This window comes from Petromyzon marinus, chromosome 47, assembly GCF_048934315.1.
Source record: "Petromyzon marinus isolate PM22_M1 ecotype Great Lakes invasive population chromosome 47, UKy_Petmar_22M1.pri1.0, whole genome shotgun sequence".
NCBI lineage: Eukaryota > Metazoa > Chordata > Hyperoartia > Petromyzontiformes > Petromyzontidae > Petromyzon > Petromyzon marinus.
This window is the reverse complement of record NC_133713.1, coordinates 5024131-5041511: the sequence shown is the minus strand read 5'-3', so window position 1 is coordinate 5041511 and position 17381 is coordinate 5024131. Positions and strand designations below refer to the sequence as shown.

The 17381-nt window shown below is 50.7% G+C and overlaps 1 protein-coding gene across 3 annotated transcripts in view; it reads left to right on the top strand.

Annotated features, from left to right (window-relative positions):
• The window catches only part of LOC116952456 (lysophosphatidic acid receptor 6-like), a 51575-nt gene extending 38098 nt beyond the window's left edge, over positions 1-13477 (top strand). For all 3 annotated transcript variants that reach the window (XM_032971818.2, XM_032971819.2, XM_076074318.1), the window contains 2 exons: positions 2847-3959; positions 10108-13477. In XM_032971818.2, coding sequence (XP_032827709.2) covers positions 3258-3959; positions 10108-10476 — 1071 coding nt within the window. In that variant the 5' untranslated portion in view covers positions 2847-3257 and the 3' untranslated portion in view covers positions 10477-13477. The remainder of the gene's footprint in view (positions 1-2846; positions 3960-10107) is intronic.
• The last annotated feature ends 3904 nt before the right edge of the window (positions 13478-17381 follow it).

Below are 17381 nucleotides of genomic sequence, written 5' to 3'. Positions count from 1 at the left end.
AGAGAGGGGGGCCTTGAAGATAGAGGGGGGGGCTTGAAGAGAGAGGGGGGGCTTGAAGAGAGAGGGGGGGCTTGAAGAGAGAGGGGGGGCTTGAAGAGAGAAGGGGGCTTTAGGTGTGTCTGAAAAGTGAGTGTAGAGCAAATGTTACTGCTGCGATTTTGCAGCTTGCCGATGATGTTCACGTTCCTAACGAAGAGTGATTTGCGCAGCGCCGCTGTCAACGCTGCATCACCAGCCCATTGGTTTGAGCCAGCAGTGACCTTTTTTTCTGAAGGTCAGAGATTGAAAATGAATGCCGTGTTCTTCAGATTACAACACGCACTTTTCTTTCCCTCTGTGTTTCAAAGCAAGAGTTGGGCTGTGCGTGACATATTTCCCGCACGTTTATGCGAGTGTGCTTCCAGGCGTATGGGGAGCGGTAGTGCTGTGGTTAGCGCACTGCGCTACGACCCCGGGCCGCCACCGCTTGGAAAAGAGTCAAAGAACGCGGTTTGGTTGCATCAAAGAACTTCAATGTAAAATTCCACTCGCCTCCTGTATAAATAAATGTCACTCAAAGGAGGTTGTCACTTATTAAGGTGTTTCATGCAGCTGGCCACAGAACCTTTCCTTTTTCTGGCTCTGCTGCCACGACAGAAAACGCCTCAATTTGTCAGTGGCGGTTATCGGTTGGCTGCCAAATATCTTTCCGTGCAATCCAGGAACGAGCACTTACAACAAATGAAAGACCAGGTAAAATATACGCAAGCCACAGCAATCGTGGGAAAGGCACCGAGTTTCCTGCAGTCCTCCACGACGCGCACAGGTGCACAGTGGTCTGACGAAGCTGTGAAAGTTCCTGATAGAACATTCCCAGTACGGGGGTCCACCCAGCCTGGCTATGTGACATCTCTGTGCATTGGCCTACTCTGCCAGCGTTCTAATATCACATGAGGCTGACGTGTCTTGCCTGTAGTGGAACACTCCCAACTGTGAGCTAGCCTGGCTCGAGACATCTCTGTGTATTGGGACTGAATCGTCCATTGCCTCTGCGGTAGCTGGAGCGCGTTGGGTGAAATCCCCGACTGAAATGCCTCGGTGGCGGCAAGGAATCAAAGTATGCCGCCTCTATGCAAATGCAACCAGTGGCACGCGTGCCCTCACGAGCAGGGCCGAGCTACTGACCCAGCAGGTTTTGAGAAAGGCAACGATGACGAGTGGATAACGCCGCTCGCTGCAATACGGTGTCGTACGTTCAACACAATTTGGTCCAACATGGACTAGACCCCGATACACCTGCACTGGTTAGGCACTGCCTCAACAATACCTACTTTACTTGGAATGGCTCCTTCTACAAACAAAATGAGGGTACCCCCATGGGATCCCCCTTGTCACCAGTGATAGCCAATATTTTCATGGACAAATTTGAATCGGACGCCATCCAGACTTCCACCCTCAGACCTTCCCTGTGGAAGAGATATGTGGATGACACTTTCGTCATTTGGCCACATGGCCTCCCAGCTCTGAACCTTTTCCTACACCACATCAATTCCAGACATCCCGCCATCAAATTCACCATGGAAGTGGAAAAAGATGGCAAGCTACCATTCTTGGATGTTCTGTTTGAGAGGAGACCTGATGGCTCATTGGGGCATTCTGTCTACAGGAAACCCACCCACACAGATTCCTACTTTAAACCTGATTCCCACCACCACCCAGCCCAAAAGAATTATCTCATCAAAACTTTATACCATAGGGCTCATTGCATTTCGGACTAACACCACCTGACCAGTGAATTAAAACATGTACACCTGGCCCTCAAAAGGAATGGATACTCTGACCGTACCATCCACCAAGCTGTTTCTCCCTCCATACAGAAACAACCACTTGATACTCCGGTCAAAACCATCACACTACCATATATAGCAGGCGTTACTAAAAAGATTTCCAAAATTCTAAACAAACACAAGATCCGGGTCCGGTTCAATACAGTACACAAAATGCGTGATCTGATCCCATCCGTGAAGGACGTCATTCCTGACTTACAGTACCCCGGGGTTTACAAATTGAGTTGTACCTGCGGTGATTGCTATATAGAGGAGACAAAGTGACATGTCTCTGACCGAATTCGCGAGCACAAATCAGATTTGAAACACGGCAGAACGAATTCTTCTGCCGTAGCTGATCACTGTTACAACGCTGTGGGTGATCACGATATAATTTTCTCCGATACCAAGGTTCTTTGCAAACCCACGGGTTTTTATCAGAGATTTGTTCACGAGGCAATTCAGATCTACAAACACAGTCACAATTTCAACCGAGAAGATGGTTTCAAATTAAGCAACCATTGGAAAGATGTTCTAAATCGAACCAAACATTAAACTAATTTTCAATGGTACAGTATATTTTTCAAGTAGTGGTACCCCAAACTTTCGCAGCTCTTAAAAATTCCCTTTTCACACCATCAATAGGTAAACTCCCCCTCCCCCCCTCGCCAACCGGCATGTTCACCCGCATGTACACCACCTCTACACCGTTCATCATGCTAAGTCGGCCAATCAAATGCTAATATTTATGCGAATTCCTTTGTCAAGGCACCTTGTTTCCTCGCACACAGCTTAAAGGTCGCGGTCTGAGCGTGGCTGTGTTTCACTCCAGCGCTGTCCTCGAGACAGCCTGATGCCTTCACCTGATGAAGGCCACTTGTGTTGTGGCCGAAACGTCGTGATTTTTGTTGTTTTATTTTTTACCCACGTGACTTTTACCGAATAGAACCAAAGAGTATGGATGAAATGAAACTTTGTAAAAAATATGCCCTCGTCAAAAGTGGTAACTGGGAACGCTGCTGCTGTTGCTGCCTTCAACAGATTAGCTGCCCGTGATGGAGCCTGCGCTCGACCGAGACCCGTCAGCAGCCACGCCGTCGCACAGCGCGGCGGCCGCCCGCAGGCAGAGCCGTGCCGTAGCAAACCCCGGCGCCGCGACACCAACGGCAGCTCGCTTCCGCCCCGGACGCGGACGCGTAGCGCCGAGAGCGGCAGCTCAAGCGAACGACGGCTAACTCGCGGCAGCCCCGCCGAACGCAATGCGGTGGCAGCGCGCTGACGGGGCAGCGGACGGCGCGCCCGGCTCGCGCCTCGAACCACCTCGCCATCGCCGCCATCGCCGCCACGCGCGCCCGTCAGCCAACCTCCCGCCCCTTCCCGCGTGGAATTCGGCGCTCGTTCCGACGCGGCGTGCCGCCGACTAGGATCCGGCGCAGGCCCCGCGCGCGAACCATGGACTCGCCGTCGCCGCCGCCGCCGCCTGGCCTCAACGTCACCGAGTGCACCGCGGACGCGCACTTCAAGAACACGTTCTACGCCGTCGCCTACAGCCTGGTGTTTGTGGTGGGGCTCTGCGTGAACGGCGTCTCCTGCTGGGTGTTCTGCCGCCACATCAAGTGCCACTCGGAGACCACCATATACATGTCCAACCTCGTGGTGTCGGACCTGCTTTTCGTGGGCTCGCTGCCGCTGCGCGTGCTGTACTACGCGCGTGGCGGGCTGTGGCCCTTCGGCGAGCTCGCGTGCAAGCTGAGCAAGGCGGTCTTCCTCGTCAACATGTACGGCAGCGTCCTCTTCCTCACGTGCATCTGCGCCGACCGCTTCCTGGCCATCGTGCACCCGCTACGCTCGCGCCCGCTGCGCACGCCGCGCATCGCTCGCCTCGTCAGCGCCGCCGTGTGGCTCTTTGTGGCGCTGTGCGGGGCGCCGGTGTTCGCCCTGCGCGCGGCCAACGTGCCGCCGCCGCCGCCGCCGCCGCCGCCGTCGGACGCCGCCGCCGCCGCCGCCGCCGCCGCCGCCACCACCACCACGTGCTTCGAGAACTTCTCGCAGGAGGACTGGTCGAGGATCGGAGCGGTGGTCGTGTTCGTGGAGCTCGTCGGGTTCGTGATCCCGCTCTGCGTCATGGTGTACTGCTCCTGCCAGATCCTGCTGGTGGGCATCCGGCACGGCGGCGGCGGCGGCGGCGTCTCTTGGCGGCGGTGTTTCGGCGAGAGAGCTTTCGTCAGATGTGTCTTAAGTGAACGAACAAAATTTGAGCGGAATGTGTGACGCGTTTAGGGAGGTTGAAGGATATCCCCCCTCCCTTATTGTTTACGGTGAACTTCCTCTGTTCTCCTTAGTCGTGTCTCCTGTCCAACCTATAGAGTCTTTTCACAATATTGTGAACAGGCCACCGCTTCTGGTGTTGGCATTGCCAAATCTTGAGGAGTGCTTTGTGATGCTGCAGGGCATCTCAAGAGATGAGCCGTGGTTTGCTTCTCCTGACAAGCACATCGGTCGGTTGTGCAGAAGTCCCCCCCCCCACCACCTCCCCATGATTTCATGAGAGCGTCGCATCGGCCTAAACCCACTCTCAGCCTGTGTCGGCTCCGCCAGGTGAGCCATTTGGAATTTTAATCCCAAGCTCGAGCTCCTCACCGCGGGCGATTCCTCGCCGGCTCCATTCGGCAGCTTGGTCGCTCGATTTTATTTGTTTTGTCAAGATTCTGGCGATGTGGTCAGAGTGGTCGCGGTGGAGCACAGTAAGCTGTTAACTCGATGAGAGACGATGGTGGTGCGAGCCCGATGGCCACGTCGCGGATGGCGGACGTCCCGATCTTGGACCCCCCCCGGCCATGGTCCCCTGCTCCTCCGCTCTACGTTTTCATGCTCGCCGCATGCATAGTTTGGCGGTGGTCCTCTCCCGGTGTGTGCTACGCATTGGCTGCCCTTGCGGTATCGAGTTGAAGCGGATAGACGCCCACGTGAGGTCTTTTATCTGCTTGGGGCCCCGCGGCGCCCCTGCGAGGCTCTCAACTGTGAAACACAAAGCGGCAACTGCCTGAAGGTGTCCCTTCCTTCAAGAGTGCCGTGCGGTCATTTGCGCGTCCTTTGGCTACCATCGTCATTGCCGGTTCAAACGTCGGATTATTTTCTCGCCACATGTCTGCGCGAGCAAGGTTCAGAGGCATGTGCGTCTTGAAGGATTCGTAATTAGTTTATGTTGGGGTTAGATCGTCATGTAGCTACAATGCCCATTGATTAACTGTCACCCTCCACTTACCCGACAATAGAACCAATCAATTAAAGTTGTCACGTTGTGGGAAAATACTCGGATTGATTAGTTTGTTTTTTTTTTCAGAAAAAAAACCGGAAGGAAAGTTGAAAATGCGAGCAAAACATTTTGGACAATTTTTTTCTCGACGACGTTTCACTACAGATCGCACCCAGCATCACCAGGCGCGTGAACAGCAGCCATCTATTTTCATTTACCAGTTAAGGACTCGCTGAGCTATATATAGTTTTTTTTTCTTTCAGAAGCGACCTGGCCGCAAATGATAGCTCAACGAAGTGGCTTATCACGTGGAAATGTATAGCAACCCCCCTACTCTAAACGGATGTTTCTAAATGTGGAGAAAAAACCGGATGACCCAGAGAAAAATCCACGCTACCACGGTGGGAAAGAGACGCAAACTTCAAATATGCAGGCGTCGGGGTCGGGATCGAACCCACGACCTCCTGTATACCAAGCGAGGGAGTTAACATCTCCTAGCCACCGTGATGATGATGAGAGATACACACAAACTCCAAATATACAGCAGCAGGCGTCAGGGTTGGGATCGAACCCACGACCTCCTGTATACCAGGCGAGGGAGTTAACATATCCTAGCCACCGTGATGATGAGAGAGAGAGACACACAAACTCCAAATATACAGCAGCAGGCGTCAGGGTCGGGATAGAACCCACGACCTCCTGTATACCAGGCGAGGTAGTTAACATCTCCTAGCCACCGTGATGATGATGAGAGAGACACAAACTCCAAATATACAGCAGCAGGCGTCAGGGTCGGGATAGAACCCACGACCTCCTATATACCAGGCGAGGGAGTTAACATCTCAGCAGGGTCGGGATCGAACCCACGACCTCCTGTATACCAGGCGAGGGAGTTAACATCTCAGCAGGGTCGGGATCGAACCCACGACCTCCTGTATACCAGGCGAGGGAGTTAACATCTCAGCAGGGTCGGGATCGAACCCACGACCTCCTGTATACCAGGCGAGGTAGTTAACATCTCCTAGCCACCGTGATGAGAGAGAGAGAGAGACACGCAAACTCCAAATATACAGCAGCAGCAGGCGTCAGGGTCGGGATTGAACCCACGACTTCCTGTATACCAGGCGAGGGAGTTGACATCTCCTAGCCACCGTGGCGCCCCTCAGCGGTCCTTGCGTGCAAGCGCTTCTTGATCCAGGTCCTGAATTCGCCAAATCATTCGGCGTATTTCCCACGACGTGACATTTCGATTTGATTGGCAACATCGCTGGGTGGTGCAGGGTTATAGTTATATATATTGACGTTGTACCAACACGATCTGACCCAAAAGAAACCAACTATAAATCATAATATTGATCGTGAAAGCCTACGTATAAGGTCATATTTATATCAACAAAAATTGCCCGCCAAATGATCACGGTTAAGCTTTCCATTCACCCAGTGCTGTTTCATTCTCAACCAGCAGCTTTGTACCTGTGTCCACACTCCATGTAAGGGGAATCGTGTCAAGGATAGAATGCATGGAACATTCGAAATGAATGGAAACGGAAAGAGAGAGATTTGGAAATGAGGTCGCCCTCACTACACAAAGTGCTTACCACAAATGAACCACAATACCTTGCTGATCTCGTCAATGGGGCATAAACCATCTTGCAAACTCCGGTCATCCTCGCAATAGCTTTTGGCTAGTAATCAAACAAAAACGGTCACTGCATCGCACTCTCTCAGAATGCGCTTCTGCGGCCGTCTGGAACGCTCTTCCCATGTTAGGAAGCCACTGGAGCTGTGCACTTTTAAATCTAGATTGAAAACTAATTTCTTTCGAACTGCTTTTTGTGTTTAGTTTGCTGTCCTTCCTCCGCACATCCGATTACCACGGTTGGCAACGTAGAGTACGAAATAAGTTCAACATTCGCACATACAAAGGATCGGGAGAGATGGGGAGGAGGTAGAGGCTACATGCAGGGCCTTAACCATCATCTGTTTTCAGAGGGGGTTGTGTGTGGGGGGGGGGAGGGATTTGGGGTGGGGGTGGAGGGGCGAGCTCTTGGAGGGGAGGGCAGGGGTACAGGGTCGAATCCGTGGTGGATGTTGAAGACGGCGATAGTGATGTTGAAGTTGGTCCGGGTTTGGATTGCGGGGAGTGAATGCGATATTTCTAACTCCCAAAGTATGTGTGACGGAGACGTTGTACATCTGGTGAATGCGAGGAAGTGTCTAAAACAAGGACGTAATTCATAAAGAATGTGGCAATGTAGCAATCAAAATAATCTATCATAAAAAAGAAACAATAACTTTGACAACTTGTACAAGAGAGAAAAATTGCCATGAAAGAAACAAACATTGAGGTTTCCATGGCAACAGACTCGGACCCTCGGATCCCCTCCACTCCCCACCCCCTTGCTTGCCCCTTCTTTCCACTGCCGTCTCTTTAGATCATCCTACACTGTGACCTACACTGCTCACTGCGTGGTTAAACATCAGCCAATTCCAGACATTTCCTCTGCGTGGGAATGACTTTGGAGGGCCTGGAATCATTGGCACGAGTCTTGTGAACCCAGCCCAACCTGGCATTCCATGAAAATCCGGTGTAAAGAGAAGAAAAAAAAAGTTTAAACACTACAAAAGTGGCTCTGTGTGTTCCAGTTGGCCGTTTTGTACCACTCTGTATCGCGGCTTACTTTGCAGAGTCAACAGAGCTGCTTCTTGGGAAGTCGCTGCGTTTTCCCAGTGACAAAATCTGCGGTCTCGCTCGCAGCTAGGCCACGCGCTGTTCTGCGTGCGGCTTGGCAGAGTCCGTTTGTCGACAGCGAGCATGAACCATCACCACACGAACCCCGCTCATCCCCGCAGCAGCAGCCGCAGCAGCAGCAGCAGCACCAGCGGCTTTTTGGCTGGCCACCGACCAAAGACGGTCGCCGCATCGCGGCGCTTTTCAGATGTTCTTCCGCGGCCGTCTGGAACGCTCTCTTCCCTCCGATATTAGGAGGCCACTGGGGCTTTGCACTTTTAAATCATCGTGTAGATTGACGGCTAATTTCTTTTAGAATTTAATTTCGATTTAAAGCTTTCGTGACCGCAGGGATTCTCATTTTCTTGGTTCTTTCGGTAAAGTCGCCACGTGGAAGGGAAATAATAAGATAATGCAAAGAAAACAATAAAATTCTCGCGACGTTTCGATTGCAACACAAGCAATCGAAACGTCGTGAGAATTTAATTGTTTTATTTTTATTATTTTATTATTTTTCTTTATAATTGTTTTTTGCGTGTTTAGTTTGTTGTCCTTTCCCCGCACCTCCGATTAGCACGGCTGGTGACGTACGGTGCAAAAGAAGTTCAACGTACCTACATGCATTGTCGACGAGCAAATGGATTTGATTTTTTAAGGAGCAAGTATACTTTCAGCCACGTGATGGCACAATGAGGTCAAATTATCTATTTTCTGTGACATATCTGGACAGTCGGAATGGTCAGGACCATTGTAATAATTATTGTTATCACCGCTAAATGTAACCGTTTGGGATCGTCTGCGATCGTAAATGCTGCCAAAGACATTAACGTCTATTTTTACATCAGATGTTCCATTCAATACTTCAACGTTGTACCCACCAAAAAATGGCCATGCGGTGTAATAACATGTGTGGACACTGCCACCCAAACCGTAAACACCCACCCACCACAGACTTGACCAGGCTTAGACAAAACTGTTATTACCAAATTGTTGGCGCCAATGCTTCCATTTTTAACACAAAGTACCATACTTTAACTGGACTTTATTTTTTTATATTTTGGATAACACAAGAATGTAAGATTAATCACGGACATTTATACTGCCCAGACCCCATCTGTTCATTCCAGTTTGCCCACTCATTCGGGGTATTTTGATGGCTTTCTGCAAATGTCTAAATAGTTGCTCACGTGTGTTTTTCCGTGTCTCAGTAGGCTCCGTAGCTACAATGCACGACCACTCAAGTTTGGTATCGTACAGAAAGCTGCTAATAATAACAGGAAATTCCTCCCAGAAAAAAATCTGATTGCTACCGCTGGCCGCGATGTTGTTTTAAAGAAATAACCATTTGTGTTGTTTATTGAGGCACATTCAGAGGAGGGAAAAAAACCCCAACAACTCGGCACAATGCACCGCCTCGATCGGATGGTCGCGCGCGATGCGTCTAGAGAGTGGGACATCGGAGCAGCCTCCGCATCTGCCGTACGGCTGTTCAGTGTGATTACTGCACTTAAAGCTGAACCCAAAGAGCGACCAACGAATAAGTAAGGTAAAGTTTGCAGGTGATGATGCAGGCAGCGATGAGGAGGAAACCGGCGCTATGTGGACACCCACACGTAGGATGGAGAAAAATAGGAACATTAAGAGTGTTGTTGTTCGGAGAAATGGAAGGAACCGGAAAGAGAGGAAGACCTCAGGGCGAACTGCCTTGACGGGGACACGAAGAGATTGGTGCCAGAAAGATGTGGCTACTACTTGAGCCAGCTTGACGCTAAATTTCGATTTAAAGCTTTCGTGACTGCAAGGATGGTTCTTTCGGTAAAGTCACGTAGAATGAGGATAAAATAATAAAATAACACAATAAAATTCTCACGACGTTTCGGCCACAACGCAAGCGGCCGTCTTCGGGTGTCTGTCGTCCCGACAGGTCTGTTCCTTTCACCTGAAGACGGCCGCTTGCGTTGTGGCCGAAACGTCGTGAGAATTTTATTGTGTTATTTTATTATTTTATTCTCATTCTACGTGACTTTACCGAAAGAACCAAAGAAGACAGATTGACGCTACAAGACCGAGAGGAAAGTGGCCACAAATGACAAAGTGTGCAGTGGACGCATAAGGGCTACCTGCCCCGTGGATCGTGACGATGACGATGATGATGGGATTATTTTGACAATTATATTCTTGCATATGGCGAACGCGCCAAGGATCTGTGCTGGCATAAATGTACATATAATGACGCGCTTGGCTCGGACCGTAGGAAGTCAAGCCTGTGTCTGCCGATTAACAATTCCTTCCCTGACCTTTCTCTAACCCCCCAGACCATTAGGAAGACATCGATGCTGACGCAGAGCTCCCTGAACAAGGACAAGATTCAGAAGATGATCGGCGCCACGCTGGCCATCTTCGTCACGAGCTTCCTGCCGCACCACGTGACGCTGATGCTCTACACCATGGTGCGCACGGAGACGGTGGGCGGCTGTGCGGCGCTGCGTACCCTGCGCACCATCTACCCCGTCACGCTGTCGCTCGCTAGCGCCAACTGCTGCCTCGACCCCGTCATTTACTACTTCACCACGGAGACGTTCAGGCAGACGCTGAGCGGCAGGCGGGCGCTGTTCCGCAAGCTCACGGAGCGCCGCTCCGTGGGCTTCTTCGAGGAGAACGGAGAGGCCGAGACCGGCGTGTGAACGGGCTGGGAGGAGCAAGAGGGCGGGCCCGCGTTACGTTCGCGACGAAAACCCCCATGGGACGGTCAAGGATACCGACTCGCGGCTTGCTGGCTTGTTGGGACGAGCGCGTGTGGGGCAAGCGCGTTTGGGTTAAGCGCATGTGCACACGTGCGCGCCTGATCTCGAAAAGAGGGCGGCAAACAACCCCAGAATGTGAAGGATTTGACTGTTCACAGAGACCTGAGACACTGGAGTGTGGTGTGTTGCCCGAGAGAGCCTGGACACTGGCGTGTGTGCGCACGCACTACAAACCCGGCGGCCCGAGTTCGATTCCCGCTCACGAATAACACAAGTGACAATTATCTGAATGGGCTTCCCCTAGGTCGACTCGCCCTCAAATCAGTACCTGGTGTGGTGTGTAAACATCGCCATTCAGGAGATAAAGGCGACCGGGCGTGGTGCTGGCCACCCACCTCCTCTTGTTTCCATGCCGGCATTCATAGGTGCTCGCTAACAGCACTTGGCCAAAGTCTGTTAAGGCTATATGTGGGATCTTTGTCTTTGGAGTCGAGCACATGGTCGGAGCGAGGATGATGACTGTGAAGGATGGATCCTTTTAGGGGGGTGTGGGGAGGGGTGGTCAAGAGTCTGGTTGTGTGACGGAATTATGGACTGACCACACAGGCTAAGCTAAACAATGATGAAATAACCACACAGGCTCGGCTAAAGGCCATAATTCATTCGGGCAATGTCAGGGCAATCATCACAGGCAAAGGCGCTTTGCCGGAATGAAGTGACATTTCTCTAGCCAATCAGAGCGAGCCTCGGTGAAAATTGTGTATGCTGAACAATGGTTGGTCTACAGACTGTAAATGAACCTGTTTATTCGGGATGAGGCAGGCCTGGTAGTTGTCACTGGTCAGATGACAGTGATTCCTTTATGCAGCCCGTTATTTCAATACAATACATTACTTCTCAGAAGGCTTTCTCTTCCATCCGTCCAAATCCCACTCTTGCTGGATTTGGAAGCCGCCATTTATTTCAGGTGCAGCAAACGTCAGCAGACCCTCCGTCTCTGATCCGATTGGACGTTGCCGCCCCGGTTGCCCACTCGGAGGGCAACTTGCATCAGAATTGTTGTTCAGATTTTGGGCAATGAGATTTTGACACAGTTGGGATATGCTGCGGTAACTATTGCCAGCGACGATTGCCCTGGTGGATGAAGGCCTTGAGGGGAGTGCAAGTTGTAACAAAGTGCCTCGAGCCCAGTGTGAAATCTGGGTCATGGTTGGGATCGCGGGGATGACCTTCAAGTGCCCCTCTGTGGTAACACAGGGTGCTGACGTGTAATATGCTGCACGGCCTCGGTGCAGTCACCGGTGACTACTACTACGACTACTACGACTACTAAAAGAAGAAAAATCCCATCGTGAAAAGTGGCTTTCGCACTTTAGTGAAGCTTACCGCTCGGTAGATCGGTGCCAAGCAAAGTCACCTTGTCTCACAAGCGACCGCTGCTCTCAACATTCACAGGCCGCCCGGCAAACGTCACAACGTGGCAGCACAATCGCAGAGTGGCAGCGGTGCTGTCGGGTCACCGAAGGTTGCCTGGGAAAGGCCCGATATCTCTCGAGCGTCACCACGATATCTCTCGAGCGTCACCACGATATCTCTCGAGCGTCACCACGATATCTCTCGAGCGTCACCACGATATCTCTCGAGCGTCACCACGATATCTCTCGAGCGTCACCACGATATCTCTCGAGCGTCACCACGATATCTCTCGAGCGTCACCACGATATCTCTCGAGCGTCACCACGATATCTCTCGAGCGTCACCACGATATCTCTCGAGCGTCACCACGATATCTCTCGAGCGTCACCACGATATCTCTCGAGCGTCACCACCCCGATGCGGTGCGCGGTCCGCCTGCCCTAGGGGAGTCCTGTAATGGAACGTCCTCGGGTTTCAACGGAGACGGAGAATGCAGCAGAGGGGATGGCGTTCAGCAACTTCGGTGTATTTGATCCAGCGCTTGTGACGTTTGCGCGAATGTTGATGCAGGAGGGTGGAGAGAGAGGGACCAACTGCAGGAGAGGTCAGTGAGTGTGTGACGAGGGGCGACGCACAGAGCGCCCCCCCCCCCCCACTGGCCGAGAGCTGTGCGGTGGGCGGCGGTGGGCTCTGGTGAAGGGAGAAAGGCGGTGCCAGTGGTGGTGGTGCCAGTGGGTGATGGTGGTGGTGATGGTGGTGCCAGTGGGTGGTGGTGGTGCCAGTGGGTGGTGGTGGTGCCAGTGGGTGGTGGTGGTGCCAGTGGTGGTGGTGGTGCCGGTGGGTGGTGGTGGTGCCGGTGGGTGGTGGTGGTGCCAGTGATTGTGGTGGTGCCGGTGGTGGTGGTGATGGTGGTGCCAGTGGGTGGTGGTGGTGCCAGTGGGTGGTGGTGCCAGTGGGTGGTGGTGGTGCCAGTGGGTGGTGGTGGTGCCAGTGGGTGATGGTGGTGCCAGTGGTGGTGGTGGTGCCAGTGGGTGGTGGTGGTGCCAGTGGGTGGTGGTGGTGCCAGTGGTAGATGGTGGTGCCAGTGGGTGATGGTGGTGCCAGTGGTGGTGGTGGTGGTGCCAGTGGGTGGTGGTGGTGCCAGTGGTGGTGGTGGTGCCAGTGGGTGGTGGTGCCAGTGGTGGTGGTGGTGCCAGTGGGTGGTGGTGCCAGTGGGTGGTGGTGCCAGTGGGTGGTGGTGCCAGTGGGTGGTGGTGGAGCCGGTGGTGGTGGAGCTGGCGGTAACGGCTGTGACCACGATCGGGATCTCGAACACGACAACCTGCGGCTGCTGCTACTGCCGCCGCCTTTCTCTAGCGAGTACTTTTGAGCCCAAATACAAATAAGGTTAAATTTGTCTTTGTTTTATGTCATTGAAGTGCCTTTCACACAACGTCAGGAGACGTGCCCCCAGCACTGCTGACGATATCACCTCATTTAACTTTGGCCAAATAACGCAATGAAATAAAACCGTCATTAAGCGAAACGTTGCGCTTTGTCGTCGTCATTGCCAGCGAAAGTATCGTTAAGAGGTTGCATTGTTCAGTGAATTGTTTGGTGACTCATCTTCTTTGGTTCTTTCGGTAAAGTCACGTAGAATGAGAATAAAATAATAAATTGATAAAATAAAATAACACAATAATATTCTCACGACGTTTCGGCCACAACACAAGCGGCCTTCATCAGGTGAAGGGAGCGAGACTGTCTGGTAGGACCGCGCTGGAGTGGTGACTGCCAGCGGTGCACAGATCATGACAAAAAAACTCGGCACGTCTGTCAAGAAACAACAGGGCTCTATGGAGAAGTTTCTCAAACTTCGTTTGGTTTAACACGTTTATTATGAAAACTTTGTTTGGTCCTGCGGAACACTCAGCCAGCCCCCAGCCCTGTTGACAAAACGCATTCACTCTGTTATCTCTCTAAATATCAGTCGTACTGAACGCTTCCTATCGGTACTACTAAACGAGTCGTATTACCATAACGTGAAAAAACTCTGCTCTAAGGTCTTTACTTGGGTATGGGCGTGGGGGGGCATTTACATCTTAGGGTTAGGGCATGTTTGTATGTCTATGTATGTATGTTTGTATGTATGTATGTCTATGTATGTATGTTTGTATGTATGTCTATGTATGTCTGTATGTATGTTGAACTTCTTTCGCACCGTTCATAACCAACCGTGATAATCGGAGGTGCGGTGGAAGGACGAACTAAACAACAATTAAATGAGTTTAAAGTAAATTTTGATTTAAAGCTTTTCGTGACTTTACCGAAAGAACCAAGAATATGAGTTTAAAGTAGTCGAGAAAAGAGTTCTCAGGGTAGTTTAATTAGGGTGGTTACATACTTCATTTTTTAAAATGAAATACCGTATGAAGTCAAACGTGATTTCATGTGCGAAACAATGTGAACTATTGTCGTGATTTGCGGAACAAGCTGCGTTTTGCATCACGTAACCCTAACCGCCTGGAGGAGCATCGCAGACCGCTGATGGTGGTTCGCTGGTCTGGGAATCACACTTTGAGAATCATTGCCTTAGAAACATAAAATCGTGATGTTTTGTGGCATTGTGCGTGTGCTATGGCGAATGGGGCCTGAAATGTGCCCTATTATATACGTTATGTATGTTTTCCTTTTAAGGCCACCCAAAGTGTTATTGACGAATGAGTTGAGTTTATTGCTTAAATAATGTTGGTTGTATTCTGCGATGATCTGTGAAAGCCAATACTTAAACATTTGTTTTGTTTAATATATATGTAAAATAACAAAGGTAAGTTTAAGATGTTATGCAACCAAGATCGACATTTCACGTTGATGTTTGCTTGGTATACGTAATGATAGTGCATTCGTTCATTCACTCACGTGGTGGTTCGCGATCCATGCAGTGTGAGAATGGAACGCGGTGTGGGTGGCAGGTGTTGGTTCAGTGAAAGGAAATGAAGACCCACATTGCCAGCAACACTTTGAATGTGCATGAACGAAACGATTACACGCATCGCAATGGTGCCTATCATAATCAGACAACCCAGCAGCACTTTCTCAAGGAGACAAACCCCATGTTGGTGCCTGTAGGCAGCTGTTGCCTCGGATAATCGGGCAGTCTCGTGGCACTTGATCAAGTGGCCAACCAATGTTGGTGCCAGGAGATGGCTGCTACCTACAGTGAGGGAAAAACGTATTTGATCCCCTGCTGATTTTGTACGTTTGCCCACTGACGAAGAAATGATCAGTCTATGATTTTAATGGTAGGTTTATTTGAACAGTGAGAGACAGAATAACAACAAAAAATCCAGAAAACCTCATGTCAAAAATGTTATAAATTTATTTGCATTTTAATGAGGGAAATAAGTATTTGACCCCCTCTCAATCGGAAAGATTTCTGGCTCCCAGGTGTCTTTTATACAGGTAACGAGCTGAGATTAGGAGCACATTCTTAAAGGGAGTGCTCCTAATCTCAGCTTGTTACCTGTATAAAAGACACCTGTCCACAGAAGCAATCAATCAGATTCCAAACTCTCCACCATGGCCAAGACCAAAGAGCTCTCCAAGGATGTCAGGGACAAGATTGTAGACCTCACAAGGCTGGAATGGGCTACAAGACCATTGCCAAGCAGCTTGGTGAGAAGGTGACAACAGTTGGTGCGATTATTCGCAAATGGAAGAAACACAAAAGAACTGTCAATCTCCCTCGGCTTGGGGCTCCATGCAAGATTTCACCTCGTGGAGTTGCAATGATCATGAGAACGGTGAGGAATCAGCCCAGAACTACACGGGAGGATCTTGTCAATGATCTCAAGGCAGCTGGAACCATAGTCACCAAGAAAACAATTGGTAACACACTACGCCGTGACGGACTGAAATCCTGCAGCGCCCGCAAGGTCCCCCTGCTCAAGAAAGCAATACATGCCCGTCTGAAGTTTGCCAATGAACATCTGAATGATTCAGAGGACGACTGGGTGAAGTGTTGTGGTCAGATGAGACCCAAATGGAGCTCTTTGGCATCAACTCAACTCGCTGTGTTTGGAGGAGGAGGAATGCTGCCTATGACCCCAAGAACACCATCCCCACCGTCAAACATGGAGGTGGAAACATAATGCTTTAGGGGTGTTTTTCTGCTAAGGGGACAGGACAACTTCACCGCATCAAAGGAACGATGGACGGGGCCATGTACCGTCAAATCTTGGATAAGAACCTCCTTCCCTCAGCCAGGGCATTGAAAATGGGTCGTGGATGGGTATTCCAGCATGACAATGACCCAAAACACACGGCCAAGGCAACAAAGGAGTGGCTCAAGAAGAAGCACATTAAGGTCCTGGAGTGGCCTAGCCAGTCTCCAGACCTTAATCCCATAGGAAATCTGTGGAGGGAGCTGAAGGTTCGAGTTGCCAAACGTCAGCCTCGAAACCTTTATGACTTGGAGAAGATCTGCAAAGAGGAGTGAGACAAAATCCCTCCTAAGATGTGTGCAAACCTGGTGGCCAACTACAAGAAACGTCTGACCTCTGTGATTGCCAACAAGGGTTTTGCCACTAAGTACTAAGTCATGTTTTGCAGAGGGGTCAAATACTTATTTCCCTCATTAAAATGCAAATCAATTTATAACATTTTTGACATGCGTTTTTCTGGATTTTTTTGTTGTTATTCTGTCTCTCACTGTTCAAATAAACCTACCATTAAACTTATAGACTGATCATTTCTTTATCAGTGGGCAAACGTTCAAAATCAGCAGGGGATCAAATACTTTTTTTCCCCTCACTGTATGGTTATCGGGCAACCCAAGCAGCAGACGCGACACAGTTAAAAGCAGTCCCAGTGTTTGTTTGCCTGCCTGTTGAACACGCGCTGCTGAAAGATATTAGTGTGGGGAGTGGTCGATTGCGCTGATGGACTGAAATGTTATTTTATAAACAGACCCGCGTCTGTTTATGAGTTTTGTTGTTGTTGGCCGGTGGTGTCCATGCGCGTGGCACTAACCCGGTAGCGAGGGTTGGTGCACGATTAATGTTGTGAAACTCCTTTCCTGCGGGCATCGGGGTGGTGCCATACCCTGGCTTCACCAGAAGACGACGCAGCAAATGCGGCCCCCACCCCTCCTGCATCTGTATCGGATAGTGTGTTGCCGCCTCGCACGCGTGTTTTTTTTCTCCAGGCGCTCCGGCGTTCTTCCTCGTGCAAACATTCATTGCATGTACGCGTTGAACTTCCTTCGCGCTGTGCGTAACCAACGGTGCTAATCGGGGCGGTGCGAATTGACGGATAACAGCTTAACATACAGTGAACTGCAGAACTTGGGCGGGGGAATTTTGGCACTGGCTCACCACGTGGCTGCCTTTCCCTCCTGTCTGGTTCGTCCTCTCTGTGCGAGAGGGCACTGTGACGTCGTTATTCTCATT